The sequence below is a fragment of the Crassostrea angulata genome, chromosome 3, assembly GCF_025612915.1.
Source record: "Crassostrea angulata isolate pt1a10 chromosome 3, ASM2561291v2, whole genome shotgun sequence".
In the NCBI taxonomy this organism is placed as follows: domain Eukaryota; kingdom Metazoa; phylum Mollusca; class Bivalvia; order Ostreida; family Ostreidae; genus Magallana; species Magallana angulata.
The window spans coordinates 21427934-21443740 of NC_069113.1; the positions used below are offsets into that span (position 1 = coordinate 21427934).

Consider the following 15807-nt stretch of genomic DNA (forward strand, 5'->3'; position numbering starts at 1 on the left):
CTATATCATTGCTGCAAATGCAGTAGTGATCAAAACACTGTTCCACAGAAATGTAAAGATCATGGTAAACATGCTACATGTATCATACATTTTACAAATACTTTAACACACATACTGTGGTTTCATCAATATTCATTGAATACCAATTTTCGTGGATTTCGTTGTTAAGTTTATCCACGAAAATAAATGTTCATTGAAGTGCAATTTCTTCAACATTTTGTATTGTAAGGATCATTGGCCACGAATTACGTATCCTTGAAACCGTGGTTTTTAGAAAATCCACGAAAATTGATACCCACGAAAATTAATGAAACCACAGTAGTAAAATACTTTGGAAAATATGCCTGCACTGGAAAGACAAATCATGCAGTTGTGGTGATAAGAATTTTCTTGGTCAAATTTTTGTAAAGCTATAAAAATTTGGACATAACCAAAAGCTTTAGTAAAAAAAAAAACCTGCAGGGTGTTAAACTTACGGAGGACCTTATACATAAGCAGCTTCCATTTACTACGAGTCTCTGCAAATAAGGTCACAAGTCTTGGAAATAAAGTAGAAAACAAGGATCAATCTAAACTAATAAACAATTACACGTATAGCTATAACATCTTTCCCCTTCAATAATAAGATAATGTAATGAAAGTATGCTGTACATAATGTATACAGGAAAATATTTGCCCCCGTTTTACATTTTTGCCTCTTTTGCCCTTGTTATCAGAGGGCGATCGAATTTAAGCGAATTTAAGAATGGGTGAATTCCAATGTGTTAAAAAATCTATCTTTAAACACAACTATGTCTGGGCAAATTTGAGACAGGGCAAAATCATTTGCAAGTGAGGAATGAAGAAAATAACAAGGGGCAAAAATTGCCCTGTATACAGTATTCATATGAGTATATATATAGTAACTGCAGTCAATACAAAATGATCGGGAACTTGAACAACTCTTTACCAGTTAGTATTTGACACAGATTTAGCTATTAAGTATTCTAATACACACATGGTATTAAATGTAAGTATATTAATTGTTAATATAAAACAGGAAAACAATTTAACTTAACAATTATAACTGGCACACATGCCCACATCTGTTTTTTAATTTATGATTCAGCATCGATCAATAAAATTGAGTGTTTTCAAGTGGAAAAAAAACCTCATCACCTTTTTGTTTGAGGGCAAATATCAAACACATTAAGAAATGAGATAATTTATTGGACGACAGGAATACTGATAACCAATCATAGCAAATGAGAAATGTACTCTCTGAACGACTGATATCCAACAATATAGAAAATACAAAACTTCTTATTCATATTCACCTGCGCATGACTTACTAGGTGAATATAACATTGATTTTTTTGATTTTTTTTTTTTTACATTTGTTAAAAAACTTTGACATTTCCCATTTGAATACATTTTTTGTACACAAAACTAGTCAAATTAAATATACATGTGTAATAGCTGCCAAAGAATATATCATAGAGATTTACGATAGTATATCAAAATATTCACAAGCTTGCCTAAAATGCCAGCTGGAATACACAAGCTAGTTCAGTAAAACTTGTTTAGTACTTACATGGATAAAGCAAATTCTAGGATTAAGCAAAGTTTCATGGAATCCCTGGGCAAATTTCTTGCAATATTTTACAATTATAACTTGTTTATAACAGATTTACAGATATAGCAAATTGATTAAGTCCTTTAGGGGTAAAATATAACAAAATTTACATTGATCATTTACAACAAATTGTTTTAAAGTTTTTAAACTTAGCAATACCAATTAATGAAATTGTTTCAAATTGATTGAATTCATTTCCACATAAATTGTTCAATTCACCATTCGTTTTTTTTTTATTATATATGTTTCCAAAGAAGGTATTTGTTCCACACTTCAATATGCACAAATAGTAGGCAAGTGAAAGAAAATATGTCTATTGCGATATGCCATACTTAATATTACCAGTATATATTATTCACTATAAAGATGAAACGATTACAGACATATTGAAGTAAATCCACTACTAATCCCTTGGACAGCTCTATAACAGACTTTACCAGTATGTCATTTCATCCTCATTACTTCTTTTGCTTAATATTCAGATACGAATAAAACTAGAAAACTGACCAGTCAGGAAGGGCCCCGCTATGACAATTAATATAGAGAAGTGAAGAAAACTTTGAATTCCATCCTCTTTATATTAACAATGATGAAAAATAAATGCCCGGCATAAGATGTAAAGAACTGCAATATATATAAGGTGGTAAAAAAAAAAATATGAAAATTATAAGTAACAACTGTATTTTTTCAAGATAATTCTTGAATGTCCAAAAACTCTAAATAGTAACCTTGTATCTGCATAAAACAGGGATAACCTCATGTCTTATAAAAAAAATAAATTAAATATACATTTAAAAAGGATTTAAACAGGTGTTTTATAAAATGCAAGCCTTCAGTGAATGCAAATACATTGTATCACCCAGGGTTGACCTCAACTTCAAAACAAACATCAGTTGCAGACAAAGGTGTTCATTAATCTTCATATGACAGATAGGGATAAGCCTCTAAATTTTCTGCAGCAGGCAAGATAATTAATCCCAGGGGATTAATTGTTCTGCTCTCTCATCCTTTTCTTCTAAATTTACAATAAGATTTTTTTTCAGAAATGACAGAATGGGGTTATTATCTGATTAAATTAACAGCATAAAGGCAGAAAGAAATAAAATTAATAATTAAAAAATAAAATAGTGAAAAAGGATATCTTAATATATATCTTGATTTTAGAATTCAATAAAATTATCATAAATCATTGTGTACGGTATATCTTAACCAAAATAAAGTATGAATATTATACATTTTAAATCCATATTTCAAAGAATGTACACAATACTACACATCATTCAAAATTGACCTTAACTTCAAAACAAAGATCATTTGCAGACACATGCAGGCAGTGCAGTAATTAATCTCAATGTGACAGATAAAGGTAAAGCTTAGGATTTTCTTCCTGTGGAAGGTTAATTAATCCCAAAGGACAAATATTGCACAGCCTTCCAAGTATACAATGGTAACATTCTCAGGAGTTATCTCTCTTTGCCCATTATTATTATGCATAGTTAAGGAATCTACCCCACCACCCCAGCTCCAAACCAGAAGACATAGAGAATCAAACTTAGCATCAAAATATGTATTTCTGCCTACTGAACTACCATACCAAATTTGAAATTGATTGGGCAACCATGAAAAAAGTTATTAGAAAAAAACAGAAAATTTGTGGACGGAAGAGTGACAGACGGACGGACAGAAGGACGGATGGACAGAGTGATTACTATAGGGCACCCGCAAATCCTTGCGGGGCCCTAATTAATTACGTATATCGTAAATAATATAATCCCAATGAATTTCATTGTTAAAAAAATCATTGGTTCACATTTAATAAAGCTTATATCCTGAAAAGTATAATGCATTCAGGTGTACATCTTTTTCATCAGGTTACCAGCTTACAACAAAGAAGAAATAAAAGTTTTCACTGTTACAGTAGTAATTTTGAAGCACTTTGCAAGCAGTTTTTGATCATTAGTACCAGTATAATGAGTACCTTTTGGTGGAGTAGTCTTCGTCAGTAAGTGCATGGGTACCGACACAGCTCTCCTATAGGGTGGCTTTGCACTGCTACTGACGGACCTAATGCTGTCCGTCCGGGCCAAGGCAAACCTGGCCCGGTTCAACTTCCTCAGGAAGTGCTCACTGTCCCTGTCGCTGCTGGTCAGATCTGAAAGTTGTACATCTATAATTATTATTTTAATAAAATATTAATTTTCACAAATTTTAGAGGCTTTGTAAGGCTTTTTCTGATGGTTATAAAACTAATGGACATGCCATAATTTTGATATAAGTTATTTTGGAAATAAATGTGATGTAACGTACATTATATATGGATACCAAATATATCTATATCCTAAAATCTTGGAGATATAAAGCTGATCAAGGCACTAATTTATTTCTTTTAATCTTTTCAATTTTTTACAAACATCCATAGGAAAAAAACATCGATAATTTATCTGCATTTAAAAGAGCTGCTGCATACATAAAAATTTGTCTCTTTGCATGCAGGCAACATTTCAACAGCAAAAAATTACATTTATGTTCTTAATATTAATACATTTTCGAAATTTTCAAAATTTTTGGTCTCTATAAGAGTTACTCCAGAATTATTAACTAGTGAAAAAATTAACATTTCTGGTTAGCAATATTAGATTCATCACATAACCATTTCAAACAGTCTTCATGCAATGATTTTTTTATGTTCTTTATTAATCTTTCATTAAATGATGGGGATCAGTAAAGGGAGCATACTCTAACAACATATCATAATGTACAGAAAAATGACTTGGGACTTTTAAAAAATAAACATTTACTTGAGTCAATTAATGTAAGGGAAAATTCAAGAATCAAATGAGTGGATTTTAAAGGAACATTTCAAAATTATAACTAATGGGTTTGAAAAAATCAGAATGAAAGTTTTGCATAAAACATTAAAAACATTGGATAAATAATGTAAAATCAAGGTCCTAACTAAGACTTCTTATGATAATTATACATAGTCTAATGTATTTTTGTACAAGGAAAAACAAAGAACATGCAATCAATTCATTCACCATGCAAAGAAAATAGATGGGGTCTAAGTTGAACATTACAGGAATTCAAGAAAACGTATGAAATAAGAACTGAAGTTATAAAACTAAAAGGTTGAATTGAAACTTTTAAGTCTATAAAAATATTAAGAAATTATGATATTTAGATGAATTCTTCCTCTTTACATTAGCAGATAGAGATCTTCAAGGATGACCTATAGATATACCCAATACCGGTACTTTAATTTCAAAACAATGCGAAATAAACTCTTCTGAAATTTGGTTATCAGAATTAAGAGAGGATTGAACGTCATTGTGTGCATGACCTGGTGTTATGATTCAGTCATCAGGAACATCAAATTCTAAAAGCAAAGGACCACGCTGCTCACCAGTCCTAAATACATGTACTCCATAAACTGAAAAATAGGCCTTGTACATCTACATTCAATGGGCATAAGGAATCTTATACCTCACAATTGAGAGTATTCATGTATATTGTTTATCCAATAAGCACATGGATTGAGTTCAATCCCAAGCTTGCAAGATATTTAAAAAAAAATCAGATCGTAACCATTTCATTGTAAAATGCGCAGCTTGAAAAGGTAAATCACAGAAACTTTGGAAGATACATGATCAAATTTTGCCTCTACAGTATAAGCAGGTGGGAATTGTTTTGAAACTAATAATATATCTTAAAAGTTTTGCCTCCTTAGCAGTATGTGCATTCCAAATACCAGTACCAGAATTATTAAAGACTGCAACATTAATCATAAGTACCATAAAACTGTTTAAGAGAATACCTAACAATATCCCCTCCCCATTAATTCTCTCCATTTTGCAACTATATATATAAAGGAATGGGGGGATACAGATTCAGGATCCAAATTTTGATCAGAAAACTCATACACAAGCCTTAGATCATTGGATAAGATTAGCTAAGGAGATGATACAGTTTCATAGTTTTACAACTAAGAACAACACTAGGCAAGCTATAAAGAGTTTTAAATTCTACCATCAGCAAAAGATCATTAGATTATCTACCAGACTGAGTATACCTTTAATTCATGCTACAGCACACAGCCTCTATGCCCCACTGTTTTCAATTGTCATCAGGTTTTGTTATATTGAATATTATTGTTGTTAGTTTGTAACATTTATAAATTAACATTATCATTGATTATTTGTTCCAACTTTTCAGATTAACTATCTGCTGCAACATAAAATAAACTGTTATAGTAATATCACAAAATAGTTTATGTTTTATTTATAACTCATATAATAAATGAAATCTCAACACTGACTAAACATGACTTTTGCATTATTATATTCTTTAGCTTTTAGGAATATTCAATCTCAGTCTGTTTTAAACATTCAAAAACCTCTATATAACCAAAGTAATATGTATTGGCAAGGTTCAATCTTATTCAGCACTATCTTGAGAAAAAATGTTCATATCCACCCCCCAACCACATAATTTTAATGCATAGATACAATGCTTCATATAATACCCGTTTAATATTATTGTTTGGTTAATAGAGCAATACGGTTAAGATATTCACTCAGATAGAAACTTATAGGAATCTTTCTTAATAGCCATGCCCAGTGCCGCATTGTTAGATTACTTCAATATCAGGTATAGTTTGTATCATATGATTTATCTTTAAAGTTAGAAAATAAGTATTAATCTTTTAGTCTTTATATTTCACACTGTTAAACATCAATGATTCTGGAATGAGATAGCATTTAAATAAACATTGGTTGATGTGTATAAAAAAAGGTTGGTTTAACCTTCTGATTTGTTTAACATAAGTTTAGAAGGACAAACATGCTTAATTTTATAAAAATGCCTTAATACAATACTTAAATTCTTTTAATTTCAATTTACATATATATTATAGCTTTAAGAACAGACAAAAACTTTAAGATGATAACATTATTTTGAGCTTAATTTGTACATACTATCATGCATTCCCTTGATAGATGAAAAAATATGTGTAGTCAATTTTTTTTTAATTTCAGCTCAAGTACATCTCCAGTCCACGCTATCTTTAATTGTATGAATAGAGATATTGTATTATTGACCGAGTCAATAACTCCTGAAGTCAACAATATTTTTTTCCAAAAACAGAACCATCAGGCCAAAAGGATCAGTGTTGAGATTTCACCTAACCACAACAAATCACAAGAAATGGATATATGTGCAGTGTTTTGGACATTCTGAAAACTTCAAACCTTATAGGTGTATACCTGACCAGTAGTTAATTTAAGTGCAGTGCACAAGCTCATAATTTTGATTTCTACATTTCTTATCGATACATTCAATTTTTCTAAGAAAAACATGTGCATGTATGACTATTATTTTGAACTTAGTGCAGATATAATACCGGTATATTATCATTGTGGTGAATAAGTAATCTTGCAATGCACATGCATGTAAGTAAGAAAATGCAAAATTAATTCATGGAAAATCAGTAAAGCTTTAGCAAAGTTAACAAAATATTCAGCGACTGTGTATTAAGCAGATTTAAACATTCCATCCAAATTGTGGGTTTCTTCATCAGCATCAATACAGAAATTATACTGGCAGATTAGTAAAGTTAATGTCATTTCTTGGTCATCATGCATGCAAACTAACTTGAAGTTCATATTAGTATTTCTAATCATTCACCATTAGACATAGAAACTCATTCCTTGAAGATTTGAAGATTTCAGAATGTTCAATAAAAACAGCCAAACACCAAAGACTAAATTCTTTTTTTTTGTTTTTTGTTTTACATTCTAAATGGATACAAGATTTCCAGAAAAGAAGGCACACCATTTAGAAGAAAAACAGCACGTCATCAGTGAGCACTACAAACTTTTAAACCAGACCATTTCCTGGGAGTTTGTTGTAATCATTATAACCTGTAAGACAAGCTATTTCACCACTGTTTTCCAGATCTATCTGCGCCTCGAGGGAGAGGGCATCAAACCGCGCCAGGAAGAACTCCCAGTTCAGGATGTCCTGATCCTTCAGGATGTTGGACATGAGATGCAGCCTCTGAAGGATCATGATCCTGTCACTGATCACATGGTCAAACTGGAACTCTAGGCATTTACACAGACACTGAAATATGAATGGATATTTTATCAGAATGGCGGCAGATGTATACATGTAGGTTAGGCTTTTTTTTTTTTTAGGTAAGACAATAGGATGAAACATTACTAATTTTTACATGCATATGAAGATGTGAGATAACTTTGTATCATGTATCAACATCAATATTTTTCTTCAACAAAATAAAAAAAAAAATGCAACATTGAAATGTGTTAATGGTACATGACTTAATTGACCTTATAAAAAATGCCTATCATTTTTATTTCCAATGAAAATGAATTATGGTGTACTGCAACAAAAATACTAGAATAAAAAAGACCTTGATGGCAGCATATTTGATGGTCTCTAGGTACTGGGTGGCCCTCTGTGCCACAGCTGCGTTGATGTCCTCCACTGAGCCAATCAGGAGACAGAAGGCATGTGCCAGAGCGGTCTGAATAACCTGATTGTTCTGTAGTCCATCCGTCTCCAGGAATCTGGCCAGCACTGTCACCTTTTCCACTGTGAAGCAGAACTTGTTTCATTTATATAACATTCTAGACACTATTGTTTTAGTGAAAATAGCTCCTTGTCTGAAATCATTAACACACAATCTTATCCTATCCTATAACTATAAGATTCACTAGTATGTACAGATATAAAACTTCAATAGTTTTAAAAGGATCCTCTATATTTGAAGGAAATTTTTTGTTACAGGTTAGCCCAGATTTAATTTGGCTCATTTCTATGTTTACCTGTTTATATCTTAATTACTGTAAATTCCTAATTAAACGCAAGGAATTCAGTGTAAAATCGCGAGAAGCACATCTCGCTGATTTTAAAATCTCGCTTTAATTTTTCGGACAGTTGTAAACTATTTGGAATCATGATAAAAATTCGGCATTTGCGATTTTATATTCTTGTGATTTAATGCTAAACTGTTGAATCGCTGAATTAAGAACTTGCGTAAAATAAGACATCTACAGTAAGCAGAAGCTGCTTTCTACCTCGAACATTCAATACAGAACATGTACAGCTTTATATGAAAAGAGATACATTTACAGAGCTTGAAGGCTATCACACACAGCATTACCAGCAGCAAATCGGATCTTCCACTCCTCGTTGGTGAAGTCCTCTTCAACCAGCTTCCAGAAGATGTCAGAGCCAGTGGGCAGAGTGAGGCAGTGTAACATGAGGGGGACGGCCACATAGGCCAGCTGGGACTGTTTGGCCTTCAACAGCTTCCACAGGCTGAATCAACATCAACACATGTATATAAATTTCTTATTATCACTGCACTTAGTACATGTACATAATACAACAAAACAGCAAAGAAATGTATATGATTAAGGTTGAACATAACTTAAAGCAAAATTAACTTGATGTACTTACTTTGGAATCAAGTACTTGCTGAGTGAGAATTTGACATAGTCAGGGAACTGTGTCACTGTGTAGTTTAAACACTCTCCATTCAGAATAAGATACTTCATTGAGGTTAACAGTGCAAACGCTGCATCTGTGTCTGTAATAGTTCCAAGCTCCTATGTAAAGAGAGTGAAAATATGAACTCACAAAATGTTTATACATGTACTTAAAAGTCATTTGAATTTAGTTTATATCTCTCCCATCATCACTTCCTTCAATAAATAAATTTAATTAAACAGTAACCATACATGTTAACACCTACAATTTAACAGAGAATTTACACCATGCGTAACATCTGAAATTTAATAATTACATGTAATATTGAGAATTGATTCCATACCTGTAAGAATGAATGATAGAGCTGCAGATGTAGCGGCATGTTAGTCATCTCAAACCCTGGAACCTCCTTCTCTCTCTCCTCTGCTGTACTTTCTGGGTCATCATTCGATGTCATTGAGCCTAAATAGTACAATTATACAAAATAACTGTACATTTATGTGTCCGACATTTTTTCTGTATTAAAATGAATTTAAAACTGTAAGATGATAGCCAGTTACTGCGTTATCTCTGAGCACTTGATCAGTCTTTGAACACATGATTACTCATACAAATTTATTTTCTCTATCACACCTTTCCTAGACATGCAAGTGGGCGTTGCAGACATCCTCTTGGATTCGTCGACCCGTGGGATTTCCTTAGTGGGGATCTTGACCTGACTGAGGGGACAGAAGTTCTGCATGACCTGTGAGGTGACCTGGTGCCACAGGGCGGTGTTCTGACAGAACATACAGCTGTTGGCCTGCTGTTCGTCTGAACAGATGTGTGTGCCATCCCAAGGGGTCCCTAGCATCAGGCTTAGAAGCTGCATGATTTGTCGACTTGTCTCGTTGTACAGACCTAGGTATTTAGGAAAGTTCTGCAGCTCCAACTGAAAAATATCCATATTTCATTTATTCACAGTGCATCACGTACACAAAAACTTTCAATAAGTTGAAGTACTGTTAATTACTGTGATAGGTGTAACAATTTGAGAACTGTAATCAAAAATCCAGCTTTTAATCTATCCGAACAAGTACCGGTACATTAAAAAAATATAAGGGTTGATCGTAAACCTGTTTCAAAATCAGGTCCAGCATCATGATGTAACACGGCAGCACCAGTTCTGTTTCACGGTCATAAATCTCAAAAGCCTCCACAATGACATGGGTCTTGACCGGACTGAGGGGAGGGGGGCACTCCTCCTCTGGGGAGTGACGAGGGATGGACTGATGCTGGGCAGGCTTGGGGTCCTCTGTAGTGGACTGTGGCTCTGCTGTCTTCTGCTGTTTTAAGAGTTCTGTCATGTTTTGTACCCCAGAGATAAACATGCTCAGCAGCATGTGTATTGGTAAGTAGATATCCAGTGTTGACAATATCTGTAAGATAGTAAGAAGTATCTATCTCCATTGAAAAGTATTGAGAAATATAGGAAAAAATTCATAAAAATTTCAGAAAATGAAAAAAAATAAAATACAGATACATGTACAAGCAGGAAAATAACAAGATACATGTATGTAGAATTATAAAATTACTATGTAAAACGAAATTTATTCAGTTATCCACTGAAGACTTTTGTTGTATTAAAAGGCTGGTTAATACTGAGGTTACAAACCTGTAGCCATTGTAAAGCTTGCTCTTGAACATATGCACTGTTGTCATCAAACCTCTCTGAAATAAAGTGGTACATCTTGTCTGAGTCGGTCCCGAAGGGCAAGGGACATAAATCCATGTCAAAAGATTTACTACAAAAGAGAAAGTACACCCTCACTTCAATGTACTGCCTGGTAACCAGGTAACATTGATTCAATGTATCATGAATAGCCATAATACATGTAATGCGGTTTCATCAAATACCCACTTTAATAAGACTTTGAGGTGGTGGAGGTCCTCAGATGGAACCTCTGTTCTGATGGCCTCCAACCAGTATGGCATCACATAGTCCCAAATCTAGAGACAAAATTCAACCAATTGACAGGTTCATTTATAGTGAATGGTGATTTGGAAAGCTGTTTTCTACACAACAGTGCATAAATGTAATTAATACATGCCATTTCCTTACCTCAAAAGTGATGACATCATAAGGCACTAGACAGAAGAAACAGTTCAGGCCTTCCTTAATCTGGACTGTCCTGGAACACAAGGTGTCCCTGAAAAAAGACATTTAATGATTGAGCAAACCTTTAAAGTTGTTAGACAGAGTCTTTAGTTATTAAGTTGCTTCTTTTAACAGTCAGTCATACGTACCGGTATCTTTTCTACCGTATGTTATATGCAAATTTTGCTGTTTTTCATGAAAGAATTATGGTAATTAAGGTGCTTAATTAAAATTTAATCCATGAGGTTTTCACTGTAAAAGTTGATCAGCATTGGATTAAATGCACTTATGCTCAAAAACTATCAAACCATATGCATTATAACATTACTTGTCCCTAAAAGAGAGAAGAATAAGCACTTGAGACTGACCAGAATCCCCCCACCCTGGCATACTCTGCAGGGTGTGGCAGCAAACAGGATACGATGACCTCAAAGTGGGTCTTGGCCACCTCATCCAGCCAGTCACAGACATACTGGAATACAGAATACCCATATATATTATACATGTACAAGTATGTTCTAACACTAGGGCAAAGTCTTTGTTCATCATATAATTTTCCATCTCACTGACTTTATAGTTACAACTTACTTCATTCTTCAGTCTCTCCAAAGCATTTCCAACATTGTCTGAAAATAAGATAACTATAGCCTGAGAGTAAGTAGTTTTGAAAAATCATCTGAAAATATGTTAATTAACATATATACATGTAAACATGTACCGGTACATGTACTAGTAAATGTTTATGTCAATATTGAGAGGTCAAACCTCACATCAAAGACAAGTAAAAGTACTTAAATCATGAACTTGTATAAAAATACATGTAGAGTTCCCAAATACACATCGAAGTACAAATACGTATGAAGTACCAAATATATGTAGAAGTTCAAGTACCAAGTATATGTAGAAAAACCAAGTACATGTAAAATTCTGCAATACATAAAAAGAAATTCAGTTTGTTATTTTTGTACCAATGAATGTAAAAATACTAAATACATGTACACAAAGAAGTATCAAGTACATGTAGAAGTACCAAGAAACATATCCTGTAGATTCCTTCATTTTCACAAGTACTTAATTCCTCGATTTTACACGGATATTAATTCCTCGCATTTAATTAGGAACCTACAGTATATGATTCAGTGCTGATTATATGTATAATACACATATAAAACATATACCGGTAATTACGACTGTTGTATAAGAAGGTTATCCTTACCATCAGGCAGATAAGCGGTGGCGTCGAACCACTGGAACAGCATCCCTAACAGTCGGCCTAGCACCTCCTGTCAAACAAATGAACTTTGTATTAGTAATAACTTAAAACAACTCAGTCTTACTCAATGATGATAATTTATAAAGGAATCAGAAATGTTCAAACAATCTATACCTCTACCTTTTAACCTTTTCTCAACCCAACATGCTTCACATCTCAAACATAGACTTTTCATCATGATCATGCAGACTGAAAGAGAGGGTTACAACTATTCACAAGTACCAGCACAATACAGCTAGCATACATACTTATATTACAAAAGATAGTCAGACAACAAAATCAAAGAGATAAACAGTGGGGAATCTGCAACTTAAAATTGTTAGTACACGCACTACCACTTCAAGAGAATGAAGAGTACTATATGCCGGTAGGTGGTTTATAGCATTTGTTAACAACCTGAGATTACCATATAATATATGTACATGCATTAATTCTTCATTTTAATCAATTATCTGCAGTGTGTTCACCAACTTAAGGATTTTCTTTTGCTTTTGTCTCACTTAAAGCAGCATTGAAACAGCATACAGATTGGTCATGGAGCATTGGTTTACATAGTGATCATTAAACATACATGTACCGGTACTTGAAGATGATAAAAAAGGACAAATTATACTTTTCATCATGCATTAAACAAATCAGATACAAATAGCATAACCAAAATACATGCAACATTACTACTAGTCCAGCTTTACCAAACATCTGCAGGCAACATAGGAAACCTTCACTCTAAAAAAACAACAGTGATCTACACAGATATAATAAATATATGAGCATACAATGGGGATATCGTCTCTTGGAGTGCAAAGTTCCACTAGCAGCCAGATTCCATATCGACTTAGCAACTTCCTCTCATCCTCAATCAACTGTAGCTGATCCCCCTCTGCAGTTGTTTGCTGGTACTCTTCTCCCATCTCCAACAGCCGCTTGGATTCTATTGGCTGAGCCTCTTTCAGCAAACTGTGTAGAACATAACATGTATTTTTTTGCAATGATTTACTTACTTGAAAACATGTTCATAAAGCAACAAATAAATTCTCACACACTGATCAAATTATCAACAAAAGTGAATTGCTGTACATTACTTAACAATGATACATATAATGAATATAGGTATGCATTATATACGCAAATTAATTTAATTAAGGGGCATATCTTTTCAAAAAATTCCTCTCGTCAAAACTTGTTCGTTCTTTTACTGACCTGACGATGCCATCGGTCAGATACCTCTGGACTTCCATGTTACAATCCCAGATATCTGGTATACTGCGGTGATAGATGTGCAGCTCGCCTTTCTGGGTCTTGTGGCGCTGGTTGTCGCAGTCCTCACAGTATCTGATTGGTCGGTTTCCATTGTAGCTGGCACACTCAATGGAGAAACAAGTACAGATGGCAAGGTTGTCCTCAGACTTACAGTTCTGTTAAGAGTCGTGCATGTTTGATTATCAGAGAGTGTCCTAACGACCACATATTTTACTTCTTATTTTGTGATTCATGTCCAAGCATCATGCATCTACAGTTTGTATGTGATTGTGCAGAATGATATCGAGTCTTTTCAGACGTAATAGTAGATATTTATTTGTTATCTTCTGAAAATTAATTTCACATTTACATGAAAATATCCTATATCAGATAAATTTGACTTGCCACAAAAGTTGGCCTTCTTTGAAAAATCAAGTATTTGCCACAGTGACTTAAAATGTTAACTAAAGCATCTAAAATTCCAATGTCATCACATTTACTGGTAGTTGAAACATAAAAATTCTATAAATCAACAAATTCTTATATATTCTAACTCAATTTATGAAAGAAATTTCCCTAACTTTCCAGATGCCAAATTACTGTATGTATTAATATAGTCTGATGTGAGTATTTGTGGAAACAGAAATCTGACCTTATTTTCACACACTGTGGACACGTGAGACATTGGCAGCAAGATGTCAGTGATGTATTCACTGTGTTCCTTCCTCAGTTCATCTGCGCAATCACTACAGATGTAGAGAGGGGGAGGTTTGTCCCCAGAATGGATGGCAAGGGCAGGATTCAGACACATCTAAATTTTAAACATCAATGTGTAATTGAAAGTAATTGAAAAGTAATTTGAATTACATACCTTTTTTTTTTAAAGTAATCAATTAAATTACCATTACATGTAATTTGAAATGGTCAATTACACATTACTTTCAATTACATCAAAATTTGTAATTTATCACACTCATTTACTGTTACAAATTACCATTACCCCATCCCTGATCTAAAATATGCACATATTAGTACATGTATCATAAATTAATATTGTAAAAATTTATAATTAGAGTAAAAACATGAAGTTCTAACAATATCATAGAATTGTTTTTCTTAAATTTTTTTTAATTTACCAATATTGGAGAAAAGGATGTAATTATAATTGACAAATTGACATTCAAAGGATAAGTATCTTAAACTGTTGAACATAGCATTGAACATAGTGTTGAAGTTGACATAGTATCATAAACTTGCTTTCTCTCAACATATTCTTTATTCAATGAAGGGATTGGGGTAAATCTTGATGGCAGTTTGACATGAAAGGGCTGAGAATCATAACCTTGTCCTCTTTCAACATTTTCTTTAATCAGTGGAAGGAATATGATGTAATTCTTTATGATGATTTGATGTAAAAAGTTTACCTTTATCTATTGTGATAAAATGCCTACCTTGACGGCCTGACAGTTCCCTGAATTAACACATCCTTGTCTCTGACACAGTACTGGGGGCCATGCTGGAATATACAAAAGAGGCCGAAAGCTGAAATTCTATTAACATGAATACAAGTTCTATGACTAATTAATTCAGAGTTTGATACTCTAAACAGCATTGTAAATTATAAGTACAGTCTTCATCTCAAGCAAAATTTAAAATGAAGTTTAATCAAATTCTTACACAAGCAAGAATGGGCAAAATAACACACAGTAAAAATATGTCTCTATAAGATATTAAAACATATGAGTTTCTATGGTGATTGACACAATGAAGTCGTCATTCTTGTGTGTACCTGTATACTTGTAGTGTATGCCTCTCCTATCAGTCAGTGCAGGGTTGAGCTGGGGCCAGTAATAAAACAGAAGGTTAGCCGCAGGGGCCCTGGCAGTGAAAGGACCATAAGCCACGATGCTCAGGATGTCCTGTACAACAACAGAAACACATAATGTACCAATTATGTGTATGAAATATCAATACATCGGTAGATCTAATACTATTAAAAGGGGGTAATAGAATAGATGGTCTTACTATAAT

The 15807-nt window shown here is 33.4% G+C and overlaps 1 protein-coding gene across 3 annotated transcripts in view; it reads right to left on the reverse strand.

The window, feature by feature from the left end:
* Positions 1 to 15807, reverse strand: part of LOC128176313 (protein unc-79 homolog) — a 35641-nt gene that overhangs the window by 15294 nt on the left and 4540 nt on the right. For 2 of the 3 annotated variants that reach the window (XM_052842568.1, XM_052842567.1), the window contains exons 7-26: positions 15566 to 15695; positions 15228 to 15292; positions 14429 to 14587; positions 13738 to 13952; positions 13314 to 13494; positions 12481 to 12547; positions 11853 to 11890; positions 11633 to 11736; positions 11229 to 11316; positions 11028 to 11116; positions 10782 to 10911; positions 10243 to 10545; positions 9761 to 10058; positions 9471 to 9589; positions 9098 to 9246; positions 8799 to 8956; positions 8046 to 8227; positions 7534 to 7735; positions 3594 to 3767; positions 477 to 518 (exon numbers count right to left, since the gene is read on the reverse strand). In XM_052842568.1, coding sequence (XP_052698528.1) covers positions 477 to 518; positions 3594 to 3767; positions 7534 to 7735; positions 8046 to 8227; positions 8799 to 8956; positions 9098 to 9246; positions 9471 to 9589; positions 9761 to 10058; positions 10243 to 10545; positions 10782 to 10911; positions 11028 to 11116; positions 11229 to 11316; positions 11633 to 11736; positions 11853 to 11890; positions 12481 to 12547; positions 13314 to 13494; positions 13738 to 13952; positions 14429 to 14587; positions 15228 to 15292; positions 15566 to 15695 — 2893 coding nt within the window. The remainder of the gene's footprint in view (positions 1 to 476; positions 519 to 3593; positions 3768 to 7533; positions 7736 to 8045; positions 8228 to 8798; positions 8957 to 9097; positions 9247 to 9470; positions 9590 to 9760; positions 10059 to 10242; positions 10546 to 10781; positions 10912 to 11027; positions 11117 to 11228; positions 11317 to 11632; positions 11737 to 11852; positions 11891 to 12480; positions 12548 to 13313; positions 13495 to 13737; positions 13953 to 14428; positions 14588 to 15227; positions 15293 to 15565; positions 15696 to 15807) is intronic. The other variant, XM_052842569.1, reaches the window with a different exon arrangement.